This window comes from Salvelinus alpinus, chromosome 3 (genome assembly GCF_045679555.1).
Source record: "Salvelinus alpinus chromosome 3, SLU_Salpinus.1, whole genome shotgun sequence".
In the NCBI taxonomy this organism is placed as follows: domain Eukaryota; kingdom Metazoa; phylum Chordata; class Actinopteri; order Salmoniformes; family Salmonidae; genus Salvelinus; species Salvelinus alpinus.
This window is the reverse complement of record NC_092088.1, coordinates 39,955,502-39,971,072: the sequence shown is the minus strand read 5'-3', so window position 1 is coordinate 39,971,072 and position 15,571 is coordinate 39,955,502. Positions and strand designations below refer to the sequence as shown.

Genomic DNA, 15,571 nt, shown 5'->3' with positions numbered 1-15,571 from the left:
AATGTACTAAAATGTACTAAATGAGAAAACTGTGCAAGGTGTGTGTAGACTTTCACTAGCGACCGTATGTAAGAGCATGCAAATGTAATCCCGCCCCATGAAGGTCATTATCATATAATTTTTTATATAAAAATATATATTTTTGAATATTGATAAATACTTTGATATAAAAATTAAAGTTATTGATATCAGTAAATACAATTAGGGAGTGTACAAAACATTGCTCTGCTCTTTCCATGACATAGACTGACCAGGTGAATCCAGGTGAAAGCTATGATCCCTTATTGATGTCACTTGTTAAATCCACTTCAATCGGTGTAGATGAACAGGAGGAGACAGGTTAAAGGATTTTTAAACCTTGAGACAATTGAGACATGGATTGTGTATGTGCGCCATTCAGAGGGTGAATGGCACACATTCACAGATTCTCGTGTGTATCAAGAAAGGTCCACCATCAAAGGACATCCAGCCAACTTGACACAACTTTGGGAAGCATTGGAGTCCACATGGGCCAGTATCCCGCTTTCGACGTAGAGTCCATGCCCCAAGGAATTGAGGCTGTTCTAAGGGCAAAAGGGGTGCAACTCAATATTAGGAAGATGTTCCTCATGTTTTCTACACTCAGTGTATGTTTCCCTACTGGTATATACTAATGGAAATATTACATTTCAATAGATTTTTAATAGGTAAAATTCCCCTCAGACACAGTGTGCAGAGTACAGGGTGAAATATGTATGGTTGTAAAATGCATAATGTTTTTATTTTATTAGGAAGACCCTGTGGCAAAAGTGCTAGCAAAGCCAGCTCTGAGAATATTGTCTCTCTACACAAGGCTCTTAAATAGATTTATAACTCTCTATTGGAAGCGTGGCACACGTAAATGCCATGGTGTATTGCCTTGTTCAATTTAGAATAGGGATACATCACGGGATAAGCAGTAAAAGAGGCTTGTGGTTACCTTAGGAGACAGGTCGATAAATGTTAACATTGCATCATTAGCTCAGCTGCTTAATGACATAGCCACCAGAAATCTATTGATGGGCCAGATTTGAGCATTTCATATGGAATAGCACGAATGGCTGTGCAGGAATGGGAAATAGACATTTTCATATCCGTTGTTGCATAACTTTGGCACACACTCGTCATATCTTTGCATAATGTTGTCAGAAAGGCAGGCTTGCGAACCCTTTTGTGATGAGGTTGATGGGAAGTGGAACTGGGTTCAAACACTATTTGAAATATTTCAAATACTTTATTTGCTTTAGCTTGTCTGGAGTGTCAGATGGACTGGGTTTGCACATTTGGGTCTTTCTATTGGTTTCATTACGCCAGGCAAGCTCAATCCAGCCCAGCTAAAGTATTTGAAATGATTTCGAATCACATGTGTACCCAGTTATGGTAGGAAGAAGAGAAGAACCAGGCAGTATATTTCTTTATTCTGTTGCAGATGCCTCCACAGTGCCTTCCAGGAGAAACAAATCGGTGTTTTGGTTAGGAGTGAGCTCCGAGTCCTGATGTTACGCTGATGGGTCTATTTGACATGCGAGAGCAATATGGGGGATCCTTCTGCCGCTGTCAAGCAAACTGAAATGTCGAAATGTGAGTGGAGGCTAGAGAAAGTTAAGTGTTAAATTCCTCTCTTTGACACACACACACACACCAATGTGCAAACACAAACACGTACATGCACACACAAACACGTACATACACACAAACACACACACACACAACCTACACAATAAAGCCCCCCCTTAAAATCTGTTAGCATTAAATATATTAACTTTAGATAAGGATTTTATTACTCCTTTATTGAGCGTCACCAGTGACATACCGACTAATCCATTACTACAGGGTAATTAGTATTATTGCAAATGTCGTTGAGAAAATTGACTCAGTAAAATGCAACCTTGAACACACTATCTGTCTCTCCTTCTCAAACATCATTCTTTCATGGACTAATTCACACTACCAAGTTTACTTCAATATGATGGTTATTATATCAATCTTTGCACATAAAAGCGTTTCCACCTCCATTTCTAGCATAAATCATTTTGCTGACACAAAAAAGATCCCACCTTGTCTAGCATATTTTGTTTTGTCGACATTTGGAAAGTGTGCCGACAAACTTGCTGTTTCTATCAGGCCTGTCATGAAATGTTTTATCTGATATGTACTTTACCCGCATAAAAAGAATGTATGGAAACCTGATTACAGAATAGGTTTTAACAGTGTAGATACTGTAGTAGGGTGGCACTTACTGTGAGCTCAGGCTACCTTGCCTCCCTGTAGCAGAGGATGCCTGAGAAAGTGGGCTTGGTGGGGTTGAGGTGATATTCTGTGTGGAGGAGACCTCCACACCAGGAAGATAGTGTCCCTGTCCCTTTAATGGGAAATACTGGACAATTTGCTGAATGTGGACGTCCATTTTTGATAAACGTATAATCTCAGATAGCAGAAACAAGTCGCACGCCTAGTCTTGGGGTTGTTGCCCCAAAACTGAGTTCCAACCAAACGTAATGTATTATTTTCATTTAGAATTGCCATGGCAATGGAATAGAATGGGTAAAACTGGTTTTAAATTAACACTGGCTCTTAGCAACAAAACATAAAACATGTCTGCGCTATACTCCGAGACGATATTCACTAATAAGAAGGAAATCCCCTTGACCGCGCCCACAAATTGGGAAAACATTGTCCCCACATTGTAAAAGAGCTAACTTCGTCGAACATTTTTTGGTATACAGAAATAACAAAACGTGCCAAAAAGCTGCTGTGTTGTTCAATGTACACGTATCCAGGTCAAGAATCTTGACCTGTGGTTTGTAATGCTCCCACATAGAGAAATACAGCCTGCGAGAAGAGCCTGGTGGCTTCAAGCTATTTATTGTGGGAGAGCAGGAAATGTGGGGACCCAGTGTCCAAGTAGACTACACGTAGCTATGTGTGGAAAACATTTAATCACAGGTAAGACATTTAACTTGTTTAGTATAGTCCGTTTGTAACTCCACTCACTACTTGTAGCTGTATAGTCCGATTGTTTGTGTTTTTGGTCTTGGTAGCTAGCTAGCACTCACTAGCACTGTCATTAAAAGGGGCATGAGGTAAGCCATACAATATTATGTTTTTCTAAGTAGTCAGAATGCTCGGGAGCAAGCAATGTTGAAAAGTAATCTTTAGACATGTTGTGCTTTACTTAAATGTTGTTTTTAATTGACTAAAACAAGCAGACAAGAAAATTGCATTTGAAAAAGGTCAAGATTTTGCTGTGAGGCAATGGGGTAACATAGGTAAACTCAGGTTGTTTTCCCCACAGGCAGGTGGGACTGCGACGTTCTATTTAATACCGGCTGGGACTATCTGACGTACACTACCGGTCAAAAGTTTTAGAACACCTACTCATTCAAGGTTTTTCTTCATTTAAAAATATATAAATTGTAGAGTAATAGTGAACCCATCAAAACTATGAAATAACACATATGGAATCATGTAGTAACCAAAAGTATTAAACAAATCAAAATATATTTTATATTTGAGATTCTTCAAATAGCCACCCTTTGCCTTGATGACAGCTTTTCACACTCTTGGCATTCTCTCAACCAGCTTCATGAGGTAGTCACCTGGAATGCATTTAAATTAACAGGTGTGCCTTCTTAAAAGATAATTTGTGGAATTTCTCTCCTTCTTCTTGCGTTTGAGCCAATCAGTTGTGTTGTGACAAGGTAGGGGGGTATACAGAAGACACCAAATAGGGCTAAAAGACCAAGTCCATATTATGGCAAGAACAGCTAAAATAATCAAAGAGAAACGACAGTCCATCATTATTTTATTAAGACATGGAGGTCAGTCAATATGGAACATTTCAAGAACTTTGAAAGTTTCTTCAAGTGCAATCACAACAACAATCAAGCAGTATGATGAAGCTGTCTCACATGGACCACCACAGGAATGGAAGACCCAGAGTTACCTCTGCTGCAGAGGATAAGTTTATTAGACTTAGAAGCCTCAGAAATTGCAGCCCAAATAAATGATTCATAGAGTTCAAGTAACAGACACATCTCTACATCAACTGTTCAGAGGAGACTGTGTGAATCAGGCCTTCATGGTCGCAAAGAAACCACCACTAAAGGACACCAATAAGAAGAAGAGACTTGCTTGGGCCAAGAAACACGAGCAATGGACATTCGACCGGTTGAAATGTGGCCTTTAGCCTGGAGTCCAAATTTGAGATTTTTGGTTCCAACCGCCGTGTCATTGTGAGATGCGGTAGGGGTGAGCATATGATCTCTGCATATGTGTTTTCCACCGTAAAGCATGGAGGAGGAGGTGTTATAGCAAAGCTGCTGGTGACACTGTCTGTGATTTATTTAGAATTCAAGGCACACCTAACAAGCATGGCTACCACAGCATTCTGCAGCGATATGTCATCCTGTTTGGATTGCGCATAGTGGGACTATCATTTGTTTTTCAACAGGACATTGGCCCAACACACCTCCAGGCTGTGTAAGGGCTATTTTACCAAGAAGGAGAGTGATGGAGTGCTGCATCAGATGACCTGGCCTCCACAATCCCCCGACCTCAACCAAATTGAGATGGTTTGGGATTAGTTGGACCGCAGAGTGAAGGAAAAGAAGCTAGTGCTCAGCATATGTCGGAACTCCTTCAAGACCGTTGGAAAAGCATTCCAGGTGAAGCTGGTTGAGAGAATGCCAAGAGTGTGTAAAGCAGTCATCAAGGCAAAGGGTGGCTATTTCAAGAATCTCAAATATAAAATATATTTTGATTTGTTTAACACTTTTTTGCTTACTACATGATTCCATATGTGTTATTTCATAGTATTGATGTCTTCACTATTATTCTACAATGTAGAAAATAGTAAAGAAAATAAAGAAAAACCCTTGAATGAGTAGGTGTTCTAAAACTTTTGACCGGTAGTGTAAGACCATGGGCCAAGAGGCCGTGATATAGACTTGAACCCATCAACATAGCTAAAATGGATGTCAACACTCCAATGCACCAATCACACAGACATGTTGTAATATTCTGCAGGTGCACTCCAGGATATTAAGAATAACAAATTCGCAACATATTGTATAAATTATATGAAATTATATATACATGTATATATTTTGCAGGACATAACATATCTTGCTAAATGGATGACTAGTACACAAAAAACGGGGACCACTTTTTGCTCATGAGCACCACTTTCAAAACTACTGGCTGAAAATATACAAAAGTTTGTCAGTGCATCTTTAATCAAATACTACAGTATTACAAACAACCCCACCAAGATGCCCATCTGCTAGCAAATGGTTTCAGTGGGGAGAGAGGCCTATATTGTGTGTGACACCTCAGACAAATTAATTCAACTCACCCTCTGTCTGTGTTTTTCAGAACTACAAAATACTGTATCAGTATAACAGTATCTATATTGTATTTCCTTTGTTTTCTAAAATATTCTCTCTTGCACACACACACATACACACTCGCTACACACATACACTTCTCCAGGCCATCAGACTGTGTCACGCCCTGGCCATGGAGAGGCTTTTATTCTCTATTTTGGTTAGGCCAGGGTGTGACTAGGGTGGGCATTCTGGTTTCTTTCTTCCTATGTTTTCTATTTCTTTGTTTTTGGCCGAGTGTGGTTCCCAATCAGAGGCAGCTGTCTATCGTTGTCTCTGATCGGGAATCATACTTAGGCAGCCTTTTTCCCACCTGTGTTTTCTGGGTAGTTATTTTCTATTTAGTCTCTGTTACCTGACAGAACTGTTCGCTTTTGTTTTGTTACTTTGTTCGAGTGTTTTTTGATAATAAATAAAATCATGAACACTTTTCACGCTGCGCTTTGGTCCACTCCTTCCGACGACAGACGTTACAGACTGTTAAATAGTCACCACTAACCGGCCTCCACCCAGTACCCTGCCCTGAACTTTAGTCACTGTTACTAGCCGGCTACCACCCGGTACTCAACCCTGCACCTTAGAGACTGCTGCCCAATGTACATAGTCATTGAACACTGATCACTTTAATAATGTTTACTCTTTTACCCATTTCATATGTATATACTGTATTCTAGTCAAGGCTCACCCTACACAACTACTGATGTACACATTTTTCTATTCATATGCTGTCCATAATGTCTATACACACCATCATATACATATATATTTATTTTCCGGACTCTGACATTGCTCGTCCTGATATTTCTTAATTCCTTTATTTGTATTTTGGGGATTTGTGTGTAACACAACACACACACACACACACACACACACACACAAACACACACACACAGCGGTAAATACCCACATACACTGACCACAGGTTCCCTCACCTGAATACGGTGCCTGGTCTCCACTCTGACAGGTCTCGCCTCCCTCATGCTGTCCGTGAACCAGGAGATGTCCAGCACAGCCAGTCTGGAGACATCCCTCAGACCATGTCCCATCAGCCACGCCCACAAAACCTCAGCCTGATTGTCCTCCGCCACCACGTGAGTGACATCATCACTGCACAAGGAACAGGAAGAAGGGGGTCACAGGTCAAAACTTTACATAAAGCCGGCAGGTATAATGCCTTATGATGTGGTTACAAGTGGGGACTACACATCGCTAGCGGAGGAGTCGTCCAGTGGCTACAGAGAGCTGAGGACTAAGGAAAACGTCAGGACCGGCAAGCCAGGCGAGATATGCATTCACAATTGAGATCCATAAAGATATGCATTCACCTACAGCAGGAATGGGAAACTTAATGTTGCGAGTTAGAATAGTAGAAAACTTGAGGTGCAATTTCGGCCTCTCATGGTGAGTTCAGATTTTTTTATGGCACCCACTCCATTCAAAGTTGCCCATCCCTGACCTAGAGTATCCCACAGCTCCATAGGGATCCTCACAACAGACGTGTCTGGTTTTCTCCCAGCCGGAAACTCTCTCTGTTCCACCAGTGTGTAACTACCATACCAATGAGCCAATCAGAGCACCTGTCCGTGCATGATTATCCTCCCCATGCTCCTTCTTCTCCTCCTGTCTCCTAGCTGAGGTAAAACAGCGGAACGGCTCCTTACGGCTAGCTGAGGTAAAACAGCGGAACGGCTCCTTACGGCTAGCTGAGGTAAAACAGCGGAACGGCTCCTTACGGCCCTCCCAGGACATCCCAACAGCCTAACAGAGCGTCACTTCAGGAGAGAGGCAAAGGCCTAATTGGCCAAATCAGCAGTGAAACTTATGCTCTGTCTGACTGCTCTGTGTACTGGTTGGTTGGTTGGCCTGCCGCTGAGACCAGGTTTAGAGAGGCTCCCCCACAATAACAGCTACAGAGTGAGGCTCATCAAAGATAACACAAACAGTATGAGTGGATAGAGCATATAATCACATTCAATGTCTTTGCGCAGGTGTGAATATGACTATATTATCACCAAACTGAAAAAAAAATATTCTACACACTGCCAACATCAACTTTGGAGGTTATTGTGGTGTACTGAATATGTTTATTTACAGACAAAGAAGTGGTAAAACCCATCCTCTTAGAAAAAGGAAAAATAAAGTGTCCTTCAGATTAATCGCCATCTGTTGATTCTAACAAAAAAACAGGAAGTCTTTCAAAATGTCACAATCGAGTGTGGACTGATGTAGATATTCAACCCTGTGCTTAAATTGATATGTAGGTCCTGAATTTAGCCGTGGTGGATAAATAAAATAGAGTGCTCTCTCAAGGATAAATAACTGAGTGCTCTCTCTCATTCCCTCACTGCTCTTTTATTCACTGCCCTCTATACAGAAACACAGCCCCTATAATCTAGGCCAAAATCCTGATATTTCTCTGACTTGCGACCAGCAGTGAATGTAAAATGGCACGGCAGATAGATATGCAAATGAGCAAGCATGCCCTGCTGCACCAGATTGGAGTTCCCAGGAACAGTGGGACCCTGAGCTCCAGCGCAGTGAGCAAGGACAGGCTAAAGTCAATGGGGTTCAGATAGGGAGAGCTGTGCTAACTGGAGTGTACACTGCATCCTACTGCATCCCACTAGGAGATCCAAGATCAAGATTACGGAAGGTGTGTGTCGATAACAGAATTATCGACATGCCATTAATTTCACAGCGGCTAAAGCCAAAATCGCAAACTAGCTCGTCACTCAAAACTCCCACGATATACTCACAATTCAGAAAACTTGATAATGCTTAAGGTGTTTTGTATTTGCGTTTCAGAGTTGAAATTAGAATGGTGGATTTATATGAGTGGTTAAACTGATCAGAACACACTTGATCAATTATAAATGAGGGTTTGTGCCTCTCATCCACCTCACAAACAGCATTCACCCGCACCAGACAATGTATGTGTGCTTGTGTGCGTGTGTGTGTGTGTGTGTGTGTGTGTGTGTGTGTGTGTGTGTGTGTGTGTGTGTGTGTGTGTGTGTGTGTGTGTGTGTGTGTGTGTGTGTGTGTGTATAACGTTCAAGAGAATATCTTGTTTGTGTAAGGCTGTGTTAGGGAGGTGTTATCAAAACTGCAGCTGATATCAAACTGTCTGCTAGGCAGAATGTCAGTTCGAGGCGCACACGGCCTATTTCCTGTGGTTGGTTTCAAACAATTGTATCAAGCCAAGTGTAACCGTAGAGGCGCTCAAGCTGTGTTTCTGGGAATGCTGCCATCATCCCCAGCCTGGTGCGATGCGGAGCTGGCAGCAGCTCTGTTCTACAGCCTCCCAGTTCGCATACTCCCACTGGTGCCCCTCAGGCAGACCTATACAGCTCTATCTGCCTGGCTGAGCTTGATCAGCTCAGTATCGCTAGCTACCGCTGCCACCCAGCTATGGCACAGTGGATCATTAAATGAACCTGTGGCTGGCTGCTGGCTCCATGTCAATTCAGCAAGCCATGACACCCACCATCTCAGATTTTTCTGAAATCGTTTCTGTAGTCAGGAAGAGATAAGTTGAGCATTCCCGGAAGCATTATTTTGTTGAAATATAATTTGATCTCTGAGAAATTAAGCTAATTGATTTTTGTTGGAAAAATAGACATTGAATAGTTCAATGCCGCTGAAAAAGATCCCCAAGCATGATGCTGCCACCACTATGCTTCACCGTAGAGATGGTGTCAGGTTTCCTCCAGACGTGACACTTGGCATTCAGGCCAAAGAGTTCAATCTTGGTCTCTTGTCTCTCATGGTCTGAGAGTCCTTTAGGCAAACTCCAATTGGGCAATCATGTGCCTTTTACTGAGGAGTGGCTTCCGTCTGGCCACTCTACTATTAAGGCCTGATTGGTTGAGTGCTACAGAGATAGTTGTCCTTCTGGAAGGTTCTCCCATCTCCACAAAGGAACTCTAGAGCTCTGTCAGAGTGACCACCGGATTCTTGGTCACTTCCCTGACCAAGGCCCTTCTCCCCCGATTGCTCAGTTTGGCCGGGCGGACAGTTCTAGGAAGAGTCTTGGCAGTTCCAAACTTCTTCCATTTAAGAATGATGGAGGCCACTGTGTTTTTGGGGACCTTCAATGCTGCAGAAATGTTTTGGTACCCTTCCCCAGATCTGTTCCTCGACCCAATCCTGTCTCAGAGCTCTACGGAAAATTCCTTCGACCTCACGGCTTGGTTTTGCACGGTCAACTGTGGGACCTTATACAGACAGGTGTGTGTCTTTCCAAATCATGTCCAATCAATTTAATTTACAACCAAGTTGTAGAAACATGAGCTCAATTTCGAGTCTTAAAGCAAAGGGTCTGAATACCTATGTAAATAAGGTATTTATGTTTTTTTATGTTGAATAAAAAAAGAATTTTTTTTACTGTTTTTGCTTTGTCGTTATGGGTTGTTGTGTGTAGATTGATGAGGATTATTTTTTTTTTTAATAAATTTTTGAATAAAGCTGTAACGTAACAAAATGTGGAAAAAGCCAAAGGGTCTGAATACTTTCCGAATGCACTGTAATATTTAATAATTATAGTACCTAACATCCGATTTGGACCAATTTTTTTCTAACACAAATGACGTTTCCATCCAACATTTGAATGTGAGTACAACATTTTCACCACAGGCCTGACGGAAACAGCAAGTTGGTCGGTAAACTTTCCTAATGTCGACATAACAAAATATGGTAGACAAGGTGGGATCATTTTCTGCCTGTAAAACGAATTATGCAGTTCAGGCTGTAACAAAATAATGTGGAATACGTGATTGGTGTGGGTTGTGGTGGGTCTGTTAGTGGCTTTTGACCATTTTTTGGGATTCCTCATGTTTAACTCATTGTTTGGTCCAAATCGGATGTTAGGTAATATATTTATTCAATATTATATGAGTCCTAGAAATTAAAATAGCCAATTGGGTGCAATCAATTGAGTTAATTTCTTAAAGATTTAATTATATTTCAACAAAATAATGTTGCAGGAACGCTAATCTTATCTGTTTCTAACAACAGAAACAATTTCAGAACAATCTGATATAGTGGGTGTCAAAATGGTGTCTTTATTGTGCTTTTTGAGGTGGAACAACCCTGCTCTGTTATACAGGCTATTGTGTGGTGGCTGGTGGGCGATTCCTTCTTAATACACAATGTCATTACTTGGAACCAAGAAACTTCAAACAATCAGACATAGAGCAACAACATTATGACCAGGAGGTTATGGAAAAACATCACATAGGGCCAACCATGTTGGGCCAACCACACGATCGATACCTTCATTTGACCGTTAAACAAGGAAACCAAAAAAATCTATTTGACTTGAGAATTACAGTGTGCTGGTTGGCCTACCTGAGGACATCTTCCACCCTAAAGCCTTTTGACCTGGCCAGGCTGGTCAGAAAGTTCCTTCTACTGCTGCCCATCTTCCTCTCCACCAGATACAGCGTCACCTCCTTGAACTTGACCTCTACCTGACCCTGAGCACCAGCCTCAACTGGCCTCTTCCTCTTTTTCACACGCGCTAGCATGCCAGCATGGTTCATCTCTTTGGGATGAGCTTCAGAAAGTGGAGCACTTAAACTTGAAACTCGTTTTGCTTTCTCAAAGGTCTGTCTTGTGTGCCTCACACCTCTTGCCTCTAGGAAAATGCTTGTTTTGGTGATGCCACAGTTATTGGTCTCTTATTTGTCAACACAAGGATAAACTGGCAGTTGGAATGAGGTCTGTGAGGGGCTGACAGACAGGAAGCCTCTGGCAAAGCAACAGGTGTTTATGATTTGGATTTTATTAGGCAGAGATCAACTGCCGCAATCAAAAAATGACAAAGGGGAAAAAACCATAAATAACTTATCGAAGGCCTATTAGAGGGACTTCGTGAATCCACATAGAATGGATTGAAAATGTATCTGCATAGAATCTAATGAGGAAAAGCAAAGCCATGTTAACAATACCAATGAAACTGGGCCCAAATTTTTATTTTATTTAGATTATTATTAATCGGAATGATTCTGGACTGTAGGTTAGAGCAAAACCTTTTTCCAGGGGTCAATGATTAGGACTATTTTGTCCAAATTGGGGGGTGTGCATATGGTGGTAAGTTTTGAAACATTATTAGGTCATTAAAGCATAAGTATTATTTTGAGATGTTTCTCAACTCCTCAGATAAGACACTAGAATGGACTGAGATGATTTTGTAGCTTGAGTCTTTGAATGGATGTACAAGTCCCTGTCCAAGGATATAAAAAAAGTCAAAAAGTTCATCCCAAGGCAATTCCAAGTAAATATCCATAATCCAAGAGAAATCTTTTTGGTCTAATGGCAATGGATGGCTCTGAACTATTCAATGTCTATTTTTCCAACAAAAGAGTGTGAGAAACGGAGGAAAGAGGCCTGGGGTGTATTCATTCTGCCGATTCTGTTACAAAACGTTTCTTAAATGGAAGCAAATGGAACGAAACGAGGAGGGACCTACCTGAATTTGTCCAATAGAAACATTTGGCGGAATAAATACATTCCAGAAATCACTCTTTGTAGCAAACAATGGCCGTGTTCGCTTGCTCAGTCGGTGAATTGCACATTCGCAGTTGCCCCTCCCACGCATGCCTGCCTCACCTGGGAAAACTTTAGACGACAGGAGGTTGGTGGCACGGTTAACCTTTTCTCAATACAGGGGGTGCTGTTTCCACTTTGGAAAATATCGTCTCCAAATTAAACTGCCTCATACTCAATTCTTGCTCGTACAATATGCATATTATTATTACTATTGGATAGAAAACAATCTCTAGTTTCTAAAACCGTTTGAATTATGTCTGTGGGTGAACCAGAACTCTTTCTACAGCGAAAACCATGACAGGACATGCGAAGGTCTGAAAACTAGGCTCTGATCTCGGATCAGTTTAAAACTCTGTGTGTGCCCTATGGATCGAAATGAACTGCACCCGCCTTCCCCTGGATGTCAGTAACCAATGAGAAGTGGAATGGTGTTTCTACGTATTTGTCAGAGCTTATAAAAGGGCAAGGAACGAGGTGCGCTCCCTTTTCGACTTCCGCCATTACGCAACGCAAGACCCCAGGATAGCATTTTGAAACGCTCAGTTATCGGCCTTAGATATGTCCGTCTGTAATTTAATTCGGTATAGGTGTTAGAAACATCATAACGAAGTTATTTGAAACCGATTTATATATATTGCTATTTTCGGAATTTTCGTAGTATTGCGTTTGAGGATTTGGACATGTGTGTGCCAGGTAGCTACTGTTAGCTGCTAGTTCCGAAGTTGAAGTGGACGTTTTACAACAAAGCAACGATTCTTTTGGACAAAAGGACACCTTGCCCAAAATTCTGATGGAAGCTCGTCCAAAAGTAAGAACTATTTATGATTTTATTCCGTATTTATGTGGAAAAATGTAAACGCATTTTTCGGCCAATATTGCGGCACTAGTCTGGCTGTAACGCACACTGTATGCCTAGTAAGGTTAATTTAAAAAATCTAAATCAGCGGTTGCATTAATAACCAATGCATCTTTCATTAGCTGTCCAACCTGTATTTTTTTTGTCAATCTAATCGATAAATAATCGTAAACTTAGGTGCCCTTCCAAGACGGCCAGAATGCATGCCATGTTTTGACTGATTACATAGCATAACCACGATTTGTGATGCTAAATATGCACATTTTCGAACAAACTCTATATGCATTGTGTAATATGATGTTACAGGACTGTCATCTGAAGAATTCTGAGAAGGTTAGTGAAAAAATTAATATATTTTGGTGGTGATAACGTTATCGCGCTTTTTGCCTCGAATCAATGCTGGGGTGATGTTAGCTCATGTGGTATGCTAATATAACGATATATTTCTTGGTTAGTGGCTATATATATCTTTATTTAGTCGAATTAGTGATAGCTACTGATGGAGTAAAAAAATGGTGGACAAAAACAAGTTGTGTCTTTTGCTATGGTGGTTAGCTAATAGAAATACATATTTTGTCTTCCCTGTAAAACATTTTAAAAATCAGAAATTATGGCTGGATTCACAAGATGTTGGGCTTTCATTTGCTGTATGCTGTGTATTTTTCAGAAATGTTTTAGGATGAGTATTTTGGTAATTGACGTCGGTCTCTGTAATTATTCCGGCTGCTTCCAACGCTATTTCAGATTGCAGCTGCAATGTAGAACTGTGATTTATACCTGAAATATGCACATTTTTCTAAAAAAAACATATGCTATACCATAAATATGTTATCAGACTGTCATCTTATGAAGTTGTTTCTTGGTTAGTGGCTATATATATCTTTATTTAGTCGAAATTGTGATAGCTGCCCATGCAGGAAAAAAATGGTGGAGAAAAAAAAGTTGTGTCTTTTGCTATCGTGGTTAGCTAATAGATTTACATATTGTGTCTTCCCTGTAAAACATTTTAAAAATCAGAAATGATGGCTGGATTCACAAGATCTGTATCTTTCATCTGGTGTCTTGGACTTGTGATTTAATGATATTTAGATGCTAGTATTTACTTGTGACGCTATGCTAGGCTATGCTAGTCAGCTTTTTTACTGTGGGGGGTGCTCCCGGATCCGGGATGAGTACCAAGTAAAAGTTAATTGGGGAGAACGGGCTCGTGGTAATGGCTGGAATGGAATAGGTGGAATGGTATCAAATATATCAAACATGGTTTCCATGTGTTTGATGCCATACCATTTGCTCCATTCCAGCCATTATTATGAGCAGTCCTCCCCTCAGCAGACACCACTGCTTTAGACGTTCCTGTTTTTCTACTGTCAAAAGACTACAGTAGCCACAATTCTGTTGACAACCAAAGCAGACAGGCCTGCAGTTATTTAACATAGAAGTCAACCTATTTCCTGTAGTTTCAAAGTGATTAAACATTTTGTTAAATGTAATAAACTAAACTGTTTTATTTCTACTTCAAAATGGAGCAGACTTTGTTAAAACTTCATTGGGATGGGGGCAGTATTTTCACGTCCGGATGAAAAGCGTGCCCAAAGTAAACTGCCTGTTTCTCAGGCCCAGAAGCTAGGATATGCATATATATATATATATATTGGTAGATTTAGATAGAAAACACTCTAAAGTTTCTAAAACTGTTAAAATGATGTCTGTGAGTATAACAGAACTGATATGGCAGGCAAAACCCCAAGGACAAACCATCCCAACAAAACAAAAAAATCAGCTTACCACTGTTTTCAATGGCTAGTACTATAATTATAAGCCCAGGAATTGTAGTTTTTCTAGGTGGCTCCCATTTTGTCTGTTTTAAATTGTATTGTTTATTTGCATATTAGGATACCTAGGTTTTATTATAAACGTTGTTTGACTTGTTTGGAAAAGTTTATTAGTAACGTTTGGGATTCATTTTGTATGCATTTTGATGGAGGGAAACTGAGTGGATTATTGACTGAAGCGTGCCAGCTAAACTGAGTTTTTATGGGTATAAAGAAGAACATTAACAAACAAAATGACCCTTTGTGATGTAACTGGGACCTTTTGGAGTGCCAACAGAAGAAGATCATCAAAGGTAAGGCATTTTTTATATCACTATTTCTGACTTTCGTGTCGCACCTCCCTGGTTGAAATATGTTTGTCATGCATTTGTATGATGGGGCGCTGTCCTCAGATAATCGCATGGTTTGCTTTCGCCGTAAAGCCTTTTTGAAATCTGACACGGTGGCTGCATTTATAAGAAGTTAAGCTTTATTTTGATGGATTACACTTGTGACTTTATGAAAGTTCAATATTTATAGTAAATTAATTTGAATTTAGCGCTCTGCCATTTCATCGGATGTTGTCGAGGTGTCCCGCTAGTGGGACGCCAATCCCAAACAGGTTTTTAAGTTGTTAGCATTGCTGGGATATCACCTTCTGAAGGCGTTGATGTTGAAACATGTATACAGTGCCGATTTGCCTCAAGATGAGGTAAAGTTGATTAAGGCCACTGCACGTGTATATCGGGAGAATCTTTTCTAACCTGTGGCCTAACGGGGGAAGACTGGGTGAAAGCATAAGGAGGTTTTTTAGGGCCTTCATTATTGTGGACCCCAGCAGAACAGTATCCCGAAGGTATATAGTCAGGCTAAGAGGGAGTCGGAATCGTCATGTATCAAACTTGTTTCTGCATATATAGTTATGCAAAGCTTAACGCATTATTAATACT

The 15,571-nt window shown here is 40.7% G+C and overlaps 1 protein-coding gene across 1 annotated transcript in view; it reads right to left on the bottom strand.

Annotated features, from left to right (window-relative positions):
- The window catches only part of LOC139570700 (DNA nucleotidylexotransferase), a 153,299-nt gene extending 142,341 nt beyond the window's left edge, over positions 1-10,958 (bottom strand). The window contains exons 1-2 of the mRNA XM_071392823.1: positions 10,752-10,958; positions 6,338-6,512 (exon numbers count right to left, since the gene is read on the bottom strand). Of these exons, the coding sequence (XP_071248924.1) occupies positions 6,338-6,512; positions 10,752-10,945 (369 nt within the window). The 5' untranslated portion in view covers positions 10,946-10,958. The remainder of the gene's footprint in view (positions 1-6,337; positions 6,513-10,751) is intronic.
- Between the last annotated feature and the right edge of the window lie 4,613 nt (positions 10,959-15,571).